The sequence below is a fragment of the Ciconia boyciana genome, chromosome 8 (genome assembly GCF_034638445.1).
Source record: "Ciconia boyciana chromosome 8, ASM3463844v1, whole genome shotgun sequence".
NCBI classification, from domain to species: domain Eukaryota; kingdom Metazoa; phylum Chordata; class Aves; order Ciconiiformes; family Ciconiidae; genus Ciconia; species Ciconia boyciana.
In genome coordinates this window covers 296,101-312,326 of record NC_132941.1, presented here as the reverse complement: position 1 = coordinate 312,326, position 16,226 = coordinate 296,101, and the positions used below count along the sequence as shown (strand labels likewise).

Genomic DNA, 16,226 nt, shown 5'->3' with positions numbered 1-16,226 from the left:
TAACAGGACGCAGCGACATGCTGGGCACAGAGATCACGTAAGCTACGGGGGGAGCTGGGTCCCGCGGGGCTGGCGCTGCCTTGGTCCAGCTCAGTGCCGGAACTGCGGCACCGGGGAGGGGATGCGGATGTCCTGCCCCTTCTCCAGCCGCCGCTCACAGTCGATCAGGTAGTTCACACCGTCTATCACCAGCTGCACCAGCTCCACCTGCACCAGGAGCACACACGTCCTGACTCGGGGGCTGCCCTGGGAGCCGCGCCAGCAAAAGCACTCGGCCGGCCCCACCGCGTGAAGGGCAGGCGCTGTCACCCCCAGCCCCCACATGCTGGCCCCAGCACACGGCCCCGGCGCCATTTGGGTGCCGTGGGCCTGTCATGCACACACACGCCAGAACCTCCCTCCCCAAAAGCAGCTCTGCCCGGCACCCACCTCTGACTTCCCCAGCCGGTCCAGGTTGGAGATGTCAAAGACGCTGCCAGTAGCCGCAGTGTCCACACCGCCCGTCCCACGCTTCTGTAGCCGGAGGTTCTCCAGGATCTTAGGGAAGCGGCTGTCCTGGTGCCCAGAGAAGGTGTCAGTGCTCAGTGGGACCATCAGCAAGGGAGTCGGGGCTCTGCAGCTGCCTGCTCCCGGGGACAGCCCTCCTGCTGCTCACAGGACCCCGTCAGCGGGCTTGTAATCCCCGCAGGGAGCCCTGCCCTGCGCAGACCCAGGCTGACACCGGGGTCCCCTGCCCCTCCAGCTGCGGACGCAGGCGTGGACTGGACCGCATGCTCCGCTTCCTGGGGGAACCTGAGCGAGGTCCAGGGCCAGGTCCCACGCAGCCCCGCACCTCCCATGTGGCTGGGCTCCCTGCGCCCCGGCAGCCGGGGCTCCCCGCAGCCCTGGCCTGGCTCCCCACGAAACTGGCCATGGTAATACCTTGCTGAGCAGCGGCAGCTTGATGTGGACGCCTGCTCGCAGCCCAGTGCCCAAGTTGGAGGGGCAGGTCAGGATGTAACCCAGCCGCTCGTTCCACATGAACTCCCAGCCTCGCTCCTGGATTAGCCGCTCCACCTGCGTTAGAAGCACAAGCAGCCGTTCAGCCCCGGGCTGTGGGGTGCCCAGGCCTCGGCACATCAGCAGTGCCCAGCCCTGGCCGAGTGCAGGGCGCTAGCCCCTCAGTGGCCCTGCTTGCCCCTGTCCGCCTATTTGCCTGTCCACAGGGTTGGCGCAGCAGGGGCTGGCGGGTGCTCACCTCCTTCAGGCCCCGACAGAACCGCTCGAAGACGCGCTTCATGTTGCCACCCTTCTCCATGGAGATGATGCGTGTGTGGTCCTCCTCGTTGATCCAGATCAGGAAGGTCTTCTCATTGTTGTGCCTAGCGAAAAGGCAGCGTTCGGCTCCGCTGGTGGCTGGCAGAGCCCCCGTGCCCACCCAGCCACCCGTGCCAGCCCCAGCCGTGCCCCTTCTGCCCCTGCGGCCATGGTGCCAGTGCTGCCCCATGCTCCCGGTGCTCTGCCCATGCCCGCGGCTGGGAGCACGTTGCCAGAGCACAGCCCGGCAGCAAAGCAGACAGCCAGGAGGTGCTCCTGGAGACGGGCCAGCGTTCATCCACACGCACCGCTGCAGGCAACGGGTCCTGGCTCCGGTGCCGTGGGCGCAGGCAAGCACTGCTGGGGAGGAGCAGCACGGTGCCAGCATGGTGGCGACCTTGCCTGGACTGGGGACAGGACTGCGGCTCCTGCACCGCGCAGGCAGCGGGAGGGGGCTGTGAGGCGTGGGGGACACGTTGGGATGCTGGGTTAGGGGGTGGCTGGAGCTGGGGACCATGTGTGCTGTGGAGGTGTTTTCCGTGAGGCTGCTATAAAGGCGCTGTGGCAGCGAGGGCGGTGTGGGCGAGCGCGTGTGCTGGCTGTCACTCTGCGGGCACGTGGGATGCTGCGTGGGACGTTGCATGGCCGTGCAGAGATGCTGGGAGGGAGCAGTAAGATGCAATTGTGGCAGGATAAGTTTGGGGGCGGGTAGAGTGTGCAGAGAGCCAGGAGGAGTGCTGGGGATTGCCTAGGGAGCAGAAGGCTCCCAGGTTTTTGGCAGCCTGGAGTGCAAGGTGCTGCAGGACGGTGAGAGCGGGCAGGACCGACAGCGGGGGCTGGCTCTGAAGTCCCACTTCTTAGGAGGACGCTGTGGCTTGTGTATGGAGCGGCTGGCTGCTGACTGCAGTGCACAAGGGGCTCCCAGGTCAGGTGTGAGCAGGAAGAGCCCAGCTCCACATGGCCACAGAGCCTGGGGTGAGCGCGACCCAGGGGTGCTGGTGCCACATGTGCTGCGGTCTGCGGTTTGGTGAGCATGGGGAACGCGGGTGGCGGGGCTGGGGCAGCCAGAGAGAGCAGCAGTGTCCCCCGCCTTTCTGCCCTGCTGACTGCCCCATGCCGGGGCAGATCCTCACCAGATCCCTCGGGCGTCGGGCCAGTCCCGGGCCATTCCTGCTGCCGTCAGGAGCGGGGACACCGGCTTGTCGAAGAGGAAGTGGTCCTGGAGGGAGGCAGAGTGCGAGAGCTCACCAGGGCTGCACGGCTGGTGCCAGGGCACCGTCTCACCGGTCCCAGCCTGCCATGCAGGCGATGCACGGTGGCTGTCCCAGGCAGGGCAAGCTTGCCTGCTGTCCCCACCTGTGGGCAGGAGTCCCTGCCTTCCCGGCCAGGGAGGCAGAAGGCTGCTGGTGCACAGCCCACCCTGTACCAGGGGCTGGCAGGGCACCGGCCGTGTGCCACGAGCCCACCTTCCCCTGGGCACAGGCAGGGGGATGTGGGGCGAGAGCCGGAGGGGGCCGCGAGCTGCTGGGGCTGTATTCAGCAAGCTCCATCCTCCCCTGGCTCGGGAGGGCTCAGCAGCCCCGTGAGCACCCTCTGCACCGTGGGGTGGCCTCGCTGGGGAAGCGGGTCCTGGTCCCACAGGGCAGCGGAGCTGGGAAAGGAGGATTCGGCCTCCCAGAGAGGCAATGCCGGAGAAGGGGTCCTGCTCTGTGCGCACCCGGGGTGGCTGGCTGGGAGCTGCACCAACTCACATCAATGAGCTGCTGTTGCTCCTTCTCCGTCATCTCGCCGAGGCGGTAGTACCGGCCCGCCAGGTCCCCGGTGAGGCCATTCAGTGCCTCCACGGCCACCTTCTCCACCTCTCGCCGCTCAGCGCGGGTGCAGGCTGGCGGCAGGCTCAGCCCGCGGATGCTGCGCCCTGTCCGGACCCGGGATGAGAGCACGTAGCGCTCATCGAAGTGGCCAAACTTTATCTGGAAGAGACGCGAGCCATGGGGCGCTTACAGGGCGGTGCTGGTGCTGGCAGGGGCCCTGTCCCCAGAGGCCCGGGGAAGGTCCCCTGTGCGCAGCACCGCTGCCCGGCTCATGCACCTTGGTAGCGTCCAGGTCTGTGATGTGCTTCATGGTGCGGGGGTTGTATCCGTTGTGCCGCTCCTGAATCACGGGGTCAAACAGGTCAGCAAACACCTGGAAGCAAGCGGGATGATGTGCGGCACCGCAGAGCCAGCACCCCACGAAGCCCCTGCCACAAGCTCGGCGCAGTCCCGCTGCCAGCGCGGGGGACGTGGCAGCAGGGGGCCGCAGAGGGCGGCTGGGGGCCATGGCGCATCCTGCAATGCCATGGCAATCCACGGGGCCGACGCTGCCCGGGCAAGTGGGGCTCAGGGGCGAGGAGGAGGAGGTTGCAGTGCTCTCGGAACAGCTGATCTGAAGGAGCCCTGTGTCCCACAGGGACACGCTGGGGCTGGCCAAGGGGCCTCTCCAGCTGCCCGGGCTGGGCAGGAGGAGGTGGGCAGTAACATCCCAGGCTGCTGGATGTACTGCAGGTACTGGGACTCCTTTGGCTACTGCAGGCACCCTGGAGAGCCTGGAGCATGGCAGGGCTCCGGCCGCCACTCACCTCGTAGGTTTCTTCATCGCCAGCTACCATGCCCACAGTCTTGATGAAGGGGTGGCCGGGGTTGTCGACACCCGTCTGGATGCACTGGTCCAAGGTCCAGCCATTCGGGGTTGCTTTGTCACAGAGCCTGGCATAGATGGCTGGCGTCAGGTTGCTGGCCATGCAGTTGTTGTGCTTCCGCAGGTCGGGGTACTCGGCGCTGTGGGAGGAGAGACCGGTAAGTCCTTTGGGGCCCGGGGACCCCGGCACTCGTGCCCTTGCTGCACAGAGACCCTCAGGGCAGGGGAGCTCCAGGGAGGGAGGTCAAGCTGCTCCGCTTGTCCACACCAGCAAAGGCCAGCCGGGAGCGGGGAGGCAGTCACTGGCGTCGCACAGCAAGGGCAGAGAGCAGCCTGAGCTGAAGGCTGACATTGCCACAAGGACAAGAGTCCATAAGCAAATCTGGACCGGTTGTCAGGGTGCTGCTCCTTATCAGCTGCGTACCAGGGCCCCGGGGTTGGGAGAGCTTGCCAGGCGAGCGGCGGCTGCCACGTCAGCTGCGGCCCCACGCTGGGGCACGGGCGGCTGGCAGGGAGCCCGTGCACTGAGCTGCCAGGACGGCTGGGCCACAGAGCGGGGGTCTCGCTCCCCTCCTCCTCCCTGGGGCTGCCCTGACGCCAGCCCAAATGGAGGGCGGCTGCTCCCGCTGCCCCTTCTGCCCAAGCAGCGGGCGGGAGAGGCAGGGCACGCAGCCCACGGAGGCCCTGTCGTGTCTGGCCCCCGGGCCCCAGCCGGGCGCCACGAGCCCCCGTCCCTCCGCTCCCCAGATGCCGCGGGGCAGGAGATCGGTTGACCCCGATCTGCAGCCGGTGGGAACCGCACTGCTCTGGCGCAGTTTATTGTATTAGGGGGATGCTTTCCTCTAATCAGCTTAGCGGGAGGCCGTCCCCTGTCCTCATTCCCACTTTAGCCAGGCTTTGTGCTTGTTCTGTGCTCACGGAGGGATTGGCAGGGCAGGACCCTGACAGCGCTCTCCTTGGCCAGATCCCTCCTGCTGGGAAGTGGTGCCTCCGCTTGCCTCAGTGGGACAGGAATGGCCCCTGTCAGCCCAGGCAACCTGGCTGGTGGCCGGAGGGGGTCCCGCAGCCCTGGGGACGCCTGTCTCCTCTCCCAGGAGGGGTGCTGCCTTGTGTGTGGGGTCCACATGGGAGAAGAAGAGCCGGGGCTAGTGCAGGTCTGGGTCGGTGGGAGCAACAGCCGGCCACCATCACCAGCAGCGAGTCCTGGCAACCTCCTGGCGCTCAGGTCCTGCTCCCGGGCTGAGCGTCCGCACAGGGCGCCGGGTCTGGCTGCCAGCGCCCAGCCCCCGTGCTGCAATGCAGAGTGCTGTCGTTGCTGCCGCCTCCTCCCCTGCGTCTGCAGGCCAAGGAATGTGCGTTGGCCCTTCGCCTACGGCTTGGCTACTGCTCGTGGCTTCCTGCGCTTTGCAGAAAGAAAGGGAGGTAGGGCTTACATTGTCTGCTCTGCACAGGGAAGCACTTGGCTCCAGCCTGGGCCAGTGCAAGGAGGCGTTTGCTCCAGGCAGGAACTCGAGCCAGGCCGTGCAGGCTGAGGGGGCTCCCCCAGGCTCCCCAGCCCACACACATACCTGTGCCGTGTTGAGATGCTCCAGTTCAGAGGCTGACTTGTCATATGTGGAACGCAGGCTGCCCCAGCCTCCCCCACTGCTCCTGCCCCTGCCGTCAGCTGGCTACTGACCCACGTCTCCCCAGGGAGAGACGCTCCGGTAAGGAGCATTTGCTGATCAGAATGGGACACTTGGACAAGTTCCTCCCCCGCCCCCAGCACTGCTACTGCTGCCTGGCATGCCAGGACCACAGCCTGCCTGCTGTGCTTTCCACCCCGGTGTCAGCGGACTACGTCCAGAGAGCCATCAAAGGTTGCTAAAGGAAGCAAGCTCACTTCCAGTAAGCAGAAGACTGCTGTAGGTTTAAGCATGCTGCCTGCTATGGGCAGTCCCTGCCTTCACTGAAGTGTTCAGAGAGTCCAAAACCCCGAGACTCCGGCCCCTGCCTGCAGGGTCTGTGCCTGCTGCAGTGCTCATTAGCTCCTGGCCCGAACGCACCCGCCCCAAGAACAGCCCTGCATCAGAGCCAGCAGCTCTGGGGAATCTCTCTTCAGCCTTTCTAGAGAACCTGAACTAAGCTGGATGGTGCCAGGATCAGCAGGGCAAGCAGGGACGAAGGTGCTGAAGGCTCAGTGCTGTGCTCGCGGGCGGTGCCCCGCAGAGCTGCAGGGGAGACCGCCTGTTCCTGCAGCCCGGGCCGCGGCCCAGGGCTGGCGCGGGAGGGCTCGGGGAGCGGGCACCGCTCTCCCACCGCGCCCTCCTGGCTGTCCAGGTGTCTGTCCTCTGCCACGAGCATGAAGGCAACACTGCACTTGGCCTTACTGGGGCTGCCCTGGCCCCTTGGTTTTGGTCCCCAAAACTGGTTTTTAAATTATGACCCTTTCAGCACCATCTTTTGTTCCCAGTGCCATGCGGCTGAGCGATAGGGTGGGCTCCCCGCTCCGGCTCACCCCCGGCTCCCTGGCCGCAGAGGCTGGAAGTGTCTTCAGCGGAAGGTGGACGTCTGCCGCGAGCGCAACTCGGTGCGGGTGCTTTGCTACCACCCGCGCTGTCGCGCGAGGCAGCTCAGCGCTGCCGTCCTGCCTGCGACCTCGGGGTGCGCCGCCTGCAGCAACTGCCCTCTCTGCCCTTGTGCGAGGAGGTGCTGCATCCGGGAGGAGACCCGCTAAGTGCTCAGCAGGTATTATTAAGTCTGTCTACTGACTGGGCAGCCTCCCTGGGAGCGGCAGCCCCCTGCATCTCCCCATGGCTCTTCACTGCTAATCCAGCAGCCTCCAGCACCCCTCCTGGAGACGCTGGCTCTGTGGGTGCCCGTGCTGACGGCAGCCCCCGCCGTGCGCGGCCTCTGGGGAGGTGTGTGGGCGTGTGGGGCGAGTGGCGCGGACCCTGTGCGGTGGCGGCGGGCGGGAGGAGCCGGTGCCGGCAGGCCGCCGCAGGCAGCGGAGCATGCGGCTTGTTTACGCAGAGAGGAGGAGGAGGCTCGGGCTTTGTGCGGAGACGCTTTGGCGGGGAGCCCCAGTGTGACCATCCAAACGTGGCGCCGTGCCCTGCGTGGGACCCCCCTGGCAGCGGGCACATCTGTGCCCACGTCTCCTCTGGGGGGTGCCCATGCCCCCCCCAGCGTGGCCATTTGCACTGCAGCGCCTCTGACAAGCAGCCACGGAGTGCCGCCCCGACCCCTCGAGGCTGTTGCCGATGTCTCTCGTTATTTAACTTAAAGACTAGAGGAGCAAAATCCCCAGGACGGTTGGCTCGGCCCCGCAGAGCGGGACGCTGCGGCTCACCCGTGGGACTCTGTCCAGGCTCTTTTCAAGCGTCAGCACCACCACAAAGCCATTCCCAGCTGAACAGACCCTCCCAGGAAGCTCATTTTAGAGCTGCTCAGCCACATCCTCTACCTTGATTTCTTCACCTCTTCCAGACTCCCCTCAGCCCCCTCCTCCCCACAGACGGTGCCCGGCTGTTCCCCCAAGCCCCGTCCTTGTTTTCAGCATCAACGTTCTGACCTGCTGTTTTTCCCCAGCCATCGATCCTGCCACAGCAACGCCTTTGCAGCACGGCCAGCTTGGCCCCTGGCCCTAGCCACAACGAGGACACAGCCGGTGTTTTGTGTGCGCAAGGGGACACTTGTGTGTCCACGCTTAGCAGGGACAGGCCAGCTCTCCCCAGGCCCCGGTGCCCTTGCCCGCAGGAGCAGGACACGGGCAGAGTGCCTGCCTTTCTCACGCCAGCCGGCGGGTCTCACAGGTCCTGGTGATGTTTCCCTCACCATCCTCACTCGGTGAGGACCTGATGTCTGTGGCTCTGCAGTTGTTCAGAAAGCTTGAAAATACAGCCCCCCTGGGAGGTGAATAAACAATAATATCCAGCCTTCCTCATTCTTCGAACCTGCTCCATTTCCGTCCCCTCGTTTCTGTGGCCCGACCCAGAACGTCTGAGCCCCCAGCGCCGGCTCTCAGCACACAGCTTTCTGCACGAGCAGGGCTCTCAGCCTGCAATGCAGCGCAGCGCCGCTCTCTAACCGCACGGTGTTTGGTGCAGGGATCACAGCAGCCGCATGTGTTTGGAGCGGTAACACGCTGCCTCCTTCCCCACTCCGCTCCTTCACCGTGCGCAGTCTCTGCCGGCATCAGGATGGGGAGGAAAACACGCTCCTCGCTTTCCTGACCTGCCTCTGAGCTGTGCCAGGCCGAGCAGCCGGTGCCAGGGCGAGGCGGAAGGACTGGCCGGTGCCCACCACGTCCCTCTCCCCTCCCAGCCCTGTCCCTACCCCGCCCGGCCCTCGTGAGGCACAGGCAGCTCCTGCCTCCAGCCCCTTCTTGTGCCTTGGCCCTCCACGCTCCTCGGGGCCAGGCAGCGTGGGCAGCAGGCAGGACCTGCCTCTACCTTTCCCGGCCTCGAGGCCCCGCTTCCTTATTGCTACGGCAAGCAGCGGTGAGCAGAGCAGTGGTAACGCCTCCACCCCGGGCTCTCCTGGGGCCCAGCCGCGCTCCCTGGGGCAGCCCTTGGCAAAGAGCAGCTCGAAGGAGGAGTGACACGAGACCTTCTGTGCTGGAGCTTGAACCTTAGCACCGCTCCGCAGCTGTGACACTTATCTGGCTTAAGGGATCAGGCACAGGTTGGGTAAATAGGGCCAGCGGCTCTTGCAGAGCCAGCATTACCCCAAAAGCACCCCTAAGCCAGGCCACGGCCGTGCACGGGCCCGCCTGCCCGGCTCGGCCCTGTGCCCACCTCCCAGGAGTCCTGATTGCACATCTCAGGACCCGTCTTCATCCAAAATTTGCCTGCAGGCTGGGGGCTGCCTGCTCAGCACCTGCGGGCCACTCCGGTTCTCCCTTTAAAAACTGCCCCTGAGATGGAAGGGCGAGGACCTGCCAGGAAACCTTTTCTTTTAAATAGCGAAGTCCCCGTCCCGAAGGCAGGCGCGTGGGAAGGCTGGTACAGCCAGATGGGGTCGGGCCAGGAGCTGCCGCCGGCCCCGGGGGCTGCCGAGGGGCTGCTGCCTCTGCTCTGGCACCGGCTTTGCACAGGGGGCTCCCGGGTGTTTTGCCAGGAGGAGAAAACGAACCCTTTTGCTCCGTCCTGTCCGCGCTAGGACACTGCCAAGGCTCCCTGGCTCCTCCGACAGCTGGGCCGAGCCTGGGTACGACCTCACCCGCGCTGGCTGTGCGGGCGATGCTGCCCCATCTTCCCGACGGCCCCCAGCCCCGTCCCCCCCCCCCGTCAGCCCCAGAAAGTCCCCCCGGGCCGCAGCCCCGCGGGCAAGCACTTCTCCCCTCCCGCTCCCGCCTGCCCCGGGCTGGCGGCACAGCGGCCGGTCCTGGTGCTCCGCGACCGCCCAGGGCCGCCGGCAGTCCCGGGGCTCCCGGCCCGGGCCGCTGCCGGAGGGCCGCGGGCGCCCGGAGCCGGCCGCCGGGCACGGGGACGCGCCCGGGGAGGCCCCCGCAAGCCCGCACGGCCCCGGCTCAGCGCGGGGCCCGCGGCGGGGCCCCGTGGCTGCCCGGCCGGCGCGGGACGGCCCGGCCCGGCCCCGGGGAGCCGGGCCCCGCGCCCCGCCGGCCCCCGCGGGCCCGCGCCCAGTGCCCGGGCGCGGCGGCCGGGCCCTCGGGGAGGCCGGGCAGGGCGCGGAGGCCCCGCCGCAGCGGCGCCGGTGCCCTTGGGCGCGCGGACGGCGGGCCCCGCGGCGCCGGTGGCCGGCGGCCCGAGGCGGGGCGGCTCCGGTCCCACGCGGCCGAGACCCCGCCGCCGCCCGGGGCCCCGGGGCCGGCGCGGGCCGGGTTCCCGGGCGTCCCGGTCGCCCCCGCCCGCGGACGAGCAGCGTCCGCCCCGCCGCCCCCCTGAGCCGCTCCGGGGCCCCCGGCCGGAGCTCGGGGGCAGCCCCGCCGCCCCCCGCACGTGCGCCCCCGCCGCCCGCGCCCGGTACCTGGGCGGGTAGCGCCGCCGCTGCCGGTCGCCCGCGCTGACCGCGTCCCGGGCGAGCAGGAAGCCGGCGGCGAGGGAGCCGGCGCCCACCATGGCCAGGAGGCCGGCGGAGCGGCGGGCGGAGAGGGCGCGGGCGAAGGTGCTGGCCATCGCGGAGCGGCGGCGCGGCAGAGCGAGCGCGGCGGGGCCGGAAGGCAGACGTGATGGGAATGGGAACGGGAACGGGAATGGGAACGGCGGCAGCGGGAGGGTGCGCGGGGGGCGGGGAGCCGGCCGGGCACGGGGGGGCCGCAACGGCACCGCCACCTGCTCGGCCGCCCCGCCCCGCCCCGCCCCGCCCCGCCCCGCCCGCCGCACTGGGGCCGCAGCCGCCGCCTTCAGCACCGCGCGCCGGACAGCGCCGGAGGGGCGGCTGCGCCCGGGCCGGGCCGGGCCGGGCCGGGCCGGGCTGGGCCGCGCCCCGCCCCGGGCCCCGGCGGGCACGGCACGGCACGGCGCAACCGGCGGCGGCGAGGGTGCGGCCGGGAAAAAGTCCGCGCACCTGGAGCCGGGAGCGGCGGGGGGCGGACCCCGGGAGCGGCGGACGCGGCTCCCCGACGGCCCGGAGCCGCGCGTGGGATGCGGGCCGGGATGGGTCGCGGGGCCGGCGGCCGGTTCTCGGCGGCTCGGCCTGGCGCGGGCGGCGGTCACCGGCCCAACCGCCGCGCTCCCTGCCGCCGCCCGGCGCTGCCCCCGCGGCCCCCGCACGCCGGGACAGGGCGGCCGGGCCGCGCACCCCGTGCCCGCGGCACCGGCGGGGCAGGGAGCGCGCCGCGTTCCGCCGCCGCAGACCCCGCGGGACGGGAGCGGCGGCGGGCGCCGCCCGGGGCGCGCTGCCCCGCTTCTCCGGCGCACCGGGAGCGGCCGCCCGGCACCGTCGCGCCTCCTGCCCGGGGTCCCGCGGGGCGGGGGCGGCGCGCGCGGCGCGGTTGCCGTGGTAACGCGGGACCCGGCGGCGCTGCCGGTGCCCGGCGCTGCGCTCGCGCCCCACGTGCGCGCGGCACGCCCGGCCGCGCAGCGCTCCCCGCCGCCGCCGCCAGGGGCCGCCACGCCGCGCCCGCCTGGGGCCCGGCCGGCCCGCCCCTCTCCCCGCCGATTGGCTGGCTGCGGCCGTCAGCGGGCCGTGATTGGCCGGCGGCAGCGCCGGCAGCGCAGGGTGCGCTCGGAGGCCGCAGGTGAGCGGAGGGAAATGGCGGCGCCCGGCGTGGCGCCCCCTGCTGCCGCCGGCGGGGTGCCGGGGCGTCCCCGGGGCGCCGGGCCCGGGCCCGAGGCCGGGGCGGGGGGCAGGCGGCGCCGGGCCAGGGAAGGGAAGCGAAGGGGGGGGAGGGGCGGCCGGCCGCGCCGCTCCTGGGCCCGGCTCGTCGGCGACCGTCGGGGAGCGCCGGGTAGGTGGCAGCGGCGGCCCCCGGGGAGGCGCCGCCCGCCTCCCCGGCGCGGGCTCGCCGCCCCGCCGCCCCCACCCCCCCACCCCGCGGGCTGCCCCGGCCGCCCGCGCCGCCCGCGCCCCGCCACCCGCCCGGGTCTGTCGGGCCCGGGGCACCCGGCCTCCCCCGGCGCGGCCTACCCCTCGGCACCGAGCGCGGCGCGGGAGCTGCGGCTCGGCGGAGGGCGCAGCGGGCCGGGCCGGGCGCTGTGCGCGGCGCCGCGGCGGGCTCTGCCCGGGAGGGCCGCGGGGGCGGCGGGCGGGGCCGTGGCTCGACCCTGCCAGGGCTGAGCGGGCCCGGCAGCCCCTCCCGGCCGCTGCGGGGTCCCGCGGGGAGCGGGCGGCCCGCCGGGCCGCCGCGGGTTGGCCCGTCCGTGTCGGTGTCGGTGCCGCCCGGCCTAGCGGCGCCGGTGCTTCCCTCGGCGCTGGGGCGGCTCGCCGGGTGCTTGGCTGCTTGCGGCCGCGCCGCTCTGCCCGGGCCGGGCCCCGGTAGCTGCCCCCGGAGGAGGAGCCGCCGCCCCGCTCCCCCGGGGCTGCCGTCCCGCCGCGCCGCTGCCCCGGCCTCCCGCCTTCGCGAGGGCAGCCGAGGCGGCCGGGTTGGGGCCTGGGCGTGAGGGAGGGGTGGAGCGGCAGCGGTTCGTTCGTTAATAAACCTTCATTAACAGTTACAGTCTCAGAGCAGTTCTGATGCTGTGAAGCTTCCTATTAAAAAACCGCATTAAAACCAACCTCCTAAGACGAGAATTGATCTTACTGCTGCAGTTGCCATGTGAGCAACACATCACTTGCTCAGATGCACAAGTGATAAGGCAAGAGGTTTTCACTGACTTTGCAAACGGCATTGTCTAGCAGAAGGAGCTCCTGGTCAGGAAACGTGAAGTGTTTCCACCGTTGCTGCACGCTGGGTTTGAAGGCGTTGATAGATTTGGAGTTACCGAAAGTGCTGCTCAGGCAGGCAGAACTGTACGTTTAGAAGCTTGACTTCAGCTTCCTGGTTGTGAACACGTTGAACTTCTATGTTAATAGAGCATGGAGAGCTTTCTCTGATACACCAAGTCCAAATAGCTTTTAATTATTAACTCTGGAGTAGGTGTTCTTTTTCTTCTGAAGCAATTAAGTGTCTATGATAAGGGTACAGCTTTCACCTTTTGTATGTAATTAACCTTAATACAAATAGTCCTTGTGACAATGGGAGTAACGCTTTGGGCAAAGGTACCTCGCTGATCAAGGCCTAAACTTCCAGGGTTGGGCTTCTTTGTTTGGGTTGTTTGTTTTTAGTGCCCACAGCCGTTTCAGGTAGTTCAACAGCACATTGCCAGCATTAGTATTTTAAAATGCCAGCTATGTGTATTCTTAGAGGTTACAATCCGGCAGATACTTGACCTGGCTTAAATCAGGTGTGGGTCTATACGCTAAATCACCCTTGCAGCCTGTCTGCATGCGGTGGTACCCTGCGCTCCTCCGACCTCCCGCCCAGTGCTTCCCCCAGGCTCCCTGGGGTGCGCAGGCCTGGTGTCGGCTCCGAGAGCTGCCTCTTCCACCGCCTGCGGCTGCTGCCGCCAGCGACGTGATCCGCCTTGGTTGGTTGCTGCAGTCCTTGTCCTTCAGCCCTCCACGGCAGGGACTGCGCTTTCCAATCGTGCATCTGCACCTATAACAGGCTTTGTTTAAAAAACAAAATGAAACAAAAAAACGACGCCCAAACCCACTCTTTTAGTGGTTAATGCCACACTGAGTACAAAGTTAGTACGAGACCTGATCATACCTTCTTCTCTCTTAAATTGAACATCCTTATCTGAACAGCGCCAGAACGATCTGCTGGGGAGCCAGAAAACAACTTACTATTTCATTTCTTATCGCTAATACAAGGTAGTCCAGGGAGCTGAATTAGTCCCAGGACACTTAGAGGCAAGGTCTACGACTCAGTTTCAGGTTGTGTGTCGGCAGCTTCTGATTGCCGTTAGGCGATTACAGTAACCTTTGGTATGATTGTGTAGCAGATCATAGCTACCCTTCTTGGAAGAGAGTGCAAGAATGCCTTTAGCTGTGGCGGCCGGTGTGTACTTCCTCGTGTATCTGTGATGGTACTAGCAAGCCTGAATATTCTGTACTCAAAGCTGGAGCCATCTTTGCCTTTTTTGTGTGTGTGCCAGAGCTGTGTTAATGCTTTTGTCTCTCTTGGACAATACAGCCAGCAGCATTAACTCAACGCTTAATTTTCTTGCTGTGATTAGTGAAAGGTGAGACCTGTAGCACTCTCAGCAAGTGGGAACTGGTCTGAATGTATGACCTCTAGGAGCAGTTAGCTCAGGAAGCAATGAGAATGATGCAGAACCATCGGCATCGCGTACTGTCAGCACCTCTCATAGCTCTAGGTTTGAAGAAAAGAAGTAACAGTGCAGTGGGGGTGTGGGCTGAGCGCCGAACAGGAACCTTTCTGGTACCATTTCTGTAGGGGAAGTTGCCACCCTCCTGGCATACAAACTCTTTGATAGCCCAGCGCTAGAGCTGGTCCAGGCGTGGTGGCAAGACCTCATGTTATGAGCCTTTGATACCAGAATCGAGCGCCACTTGCCTGTTTCTCTTTAAGAGCAACAGTCTGTCTGAGTTTTAGATGCCTTAGTTATGCCTGTAGCTAAAAGTTCTGTTTCATCAAGAGTCTGTGGTCTTTCTTGGTATAAATCTAGTCAGATAGGGGATCTACTTTAAAGAGAAGCTTGAAAAAGGTTTTGGTTATACCCTCTCCCTTTCCCCACACCAGAAACAGCCTGAGATCATGAGGCTTTCCCTGTTGGCACCAAGGGGATGCCCGATGCATCAGTGGCCATCGGCTTCAGTGGGGCTCTAGGTTTTTACCTGGTTCGAGTATGGCGTGTTATGGCCTCTAGAAATGGCTACAGAGCAGGGCAGAGGCTTTTTTTCTGGGATAGGAGCAGGAATGTAGAGAACTCGTTGCCTTCTTAGTTCTTAGGGCAAAGGTTTTCCTGCTGCTTGATCTGTTTTTTCCAGGAGGGAGGGGAGAGTAAGGGATTGGAGAAAACAACCCTCCTCCTCTTCTTGCATGGTTTACTCCATTAAATCATCAGCCATCAAGCTGGTAGTGTACTTGCTAAGGTCTCGTTCTGCACTGGCGTGCTGAGGCAGCAGGGCACAGGAATGAAAATGGTTCCTGAGCATGTTGGGAATCCTACTCTTGTCCTCGTGTGGAAATAGCAGGGCTGTATGGAGCACACAGTAAAATGTTTGTGTAGCCTGATCTGCCAGCGCTGTTGCTCCCACCAGCAGAGAGCACTGATGGTGAATTACAGCTTTAACTCTCGCTGATCGGGACACTTTTCTGTGCCGGGTGTGCACTGTGCCTCAAGCTTTGTGTGGGAGCAGGCGGCACGGGGCTTGGTGCACACACAGAAGGCTGGCGCGAGCTGGGATCAGGCGGAGGAGGTCGGCCTTGGTGCGGTAGGTGCAAAGTCCGGGCTTGCAGTGTCACCTCTCTGGTTGCTGTTGGGTTGGTGTCGGCTCCCCCAGTAGATCCGGCGTGATAGGCGACGGGCTTGCTGTTGAAGCAGTGCCTGGTAGCATGGGTTTGGGACCTTGTCCAATGCGCTTCTGCTCCAGTGCTTTCTCTGAGCGCTTACCTGTTACGTGTCCTGTCCTTTCTGGGAGCGCGCACAGCCTTTCTGCATGGAGGCATGCTTTTTTTTTCACTCTTATTTCCAAGGGGATTTCACAAGCAGCTGGATTGCTCTGTGTGTTTGTTTCTTTGGCCCGTTCCGACCCTTTTGAATGGATTAAGGCAATCTCCCTCCGTTGTTCCTGGTGAGGGGATTCTCAGCTACCATGAAACCGTGCTGGCAGCAGGCTGATGGCATTTGGATCTGCCGCCTCTGCTCTGTGAAGAAGAGCTGCCAGGGGACTGGGAACCGACAGCTGGATGTGGCAGTATAGTCTCCTACGGTGTACTGGCTGTAAGGGAAAGCATGCTCAAAGTACAGTAACTCAGTCTGGGGAATGCTTGAAATCATGTGAGAGCATGGGAGGCAGCAGTAGAGAGTGTCTCAGGTCCATTTTTAGGAAGTACCTAATAAATGAGATGTTCACAACATCCTCTTCTCAAGGTTGCACTTACTTACATGGGATGAATGCTTTTCACCACTTTATAGTTGGGAAAAACATGGTAAGGGCAACCGCTTGACATTTATGTGTGTGCAGCTATGGTCAGAGGTGAACAGCTGTGTCCTTGGTGGGTACAGGTCATGCGTACTGCCTATTCACACTCTGTCCCTTCTGCGGCAGACAGTGCTGCTATTGTAGGTGACAGTGCAAGACACGCTCCTTTCCTGGCGTTTATAAAGCGTAGCTTGTATCCCGATAATCGGCTTCCCTGGTCACAGAGTAAATCAGAGCCAGCTTGCAAACCCAGAAGCCCTGACCCGCAACCCAAACCGCTGCTGATGCTTCCTCTGTGTCCTCTTTCCCTGCCAAAGAGTTGTCACTTCTTCCTTTTCCCTCCTCCCTGCTAAGTCACGTGCCTCTCAAACTGGTCTCTCTGTTACTGTAGGTCTTCTTGAGCTGAAAGGATGAAAATCGGCGATTGGAAAGTCACTGTCGCTGTCCTAAGCTTCATCCTAACTTCTGGAGTCCCAGTTGATGTCTTCGGGTGTACGAGCCTGCAAGAGTGTCCACTGTCCCCTTCCATAATTTAGACAGCGGCTTGGAGCATGCATCATTGTAAGGTTTACATGATTTCAGTGCTGGCGGTGATGCTGTCTCTTTCCCAGTCGGTGCAAAGGAGTTACTTGCACAATGGAGCTGCCTATCTA

At 65.1% G+C, this 16,226-nt stretch overlaps 2 protein-coding genes across 10 annotated transcripts in view; one reads left to right on the top strand and one right to left on the bottom strand.

The window, feature by feature from the left end:
• Positions 1–12: 12 nt before the first annotated feature.
• LOC140655306 (creatine kinase U-type, mitochondrial) lies at positions 13–11,624 on the bottom strand. 3 transcript variants are annotated; one of them, XM_072869618.1, is made up of 9 exons: positions 11,548–11,624; positions 3,917–4,115; positions 3,388–3,483; positions 3,048–3,269; positions 2,430–2,515; positions 1,238–1,361; positions 922–1,056; positions 430–555; positions 13–207 (listed from the first exon to the last, which is right to left on the bottom strand). In XM_072869618.1, the coding sequence occupies exons 2-9, from the start codon at positions 4,076–4,078 to the stop codon at positions 91–93; spliced, it is 1,068 nt and encodes a 355-aa protein (XP_072725719.1). In that variant the 5' UTR covers positions 4,079–4,115; positions 11,548–11,624; the 3' UTR covers positions 13–90. The 3 variants fall into 3 exon arrangements, with proteins under 3 accessions (XP_072725719.1, XP_072725720.1, XP_072725718.1); XM_072869619.1 differs by lacking the exon at positions 11,548–11,624 and adding an exon at positions 9,946–10,188; XM_072869617.1 differs by lacking the exon at positions 11,548–11,624 and adding an exon at positions 5,544–8,190.
• The window catches only part of PPIP5K1 (diphosphoinositol pentakisphosphate kinase 1), a 50,229-nt gene continuing 45,120 nt past the window's right edge, over positions 11,118–16,226 (top strand). For 5 of the 7 annotated variants that reach the window (XM_072869612.1, XM_072869615.1, XM_072869614.1 and 2 more), the window contains exons 1-2: positions 11,118–11,158; positions 15,965–16,134. The gene's annotated coding sequence lies outside the window, so the exon portion shown is untranslated. The other 2 variants (XM_072869611.1, XM_072869610.1) reach the window with 2 other exon arrangements.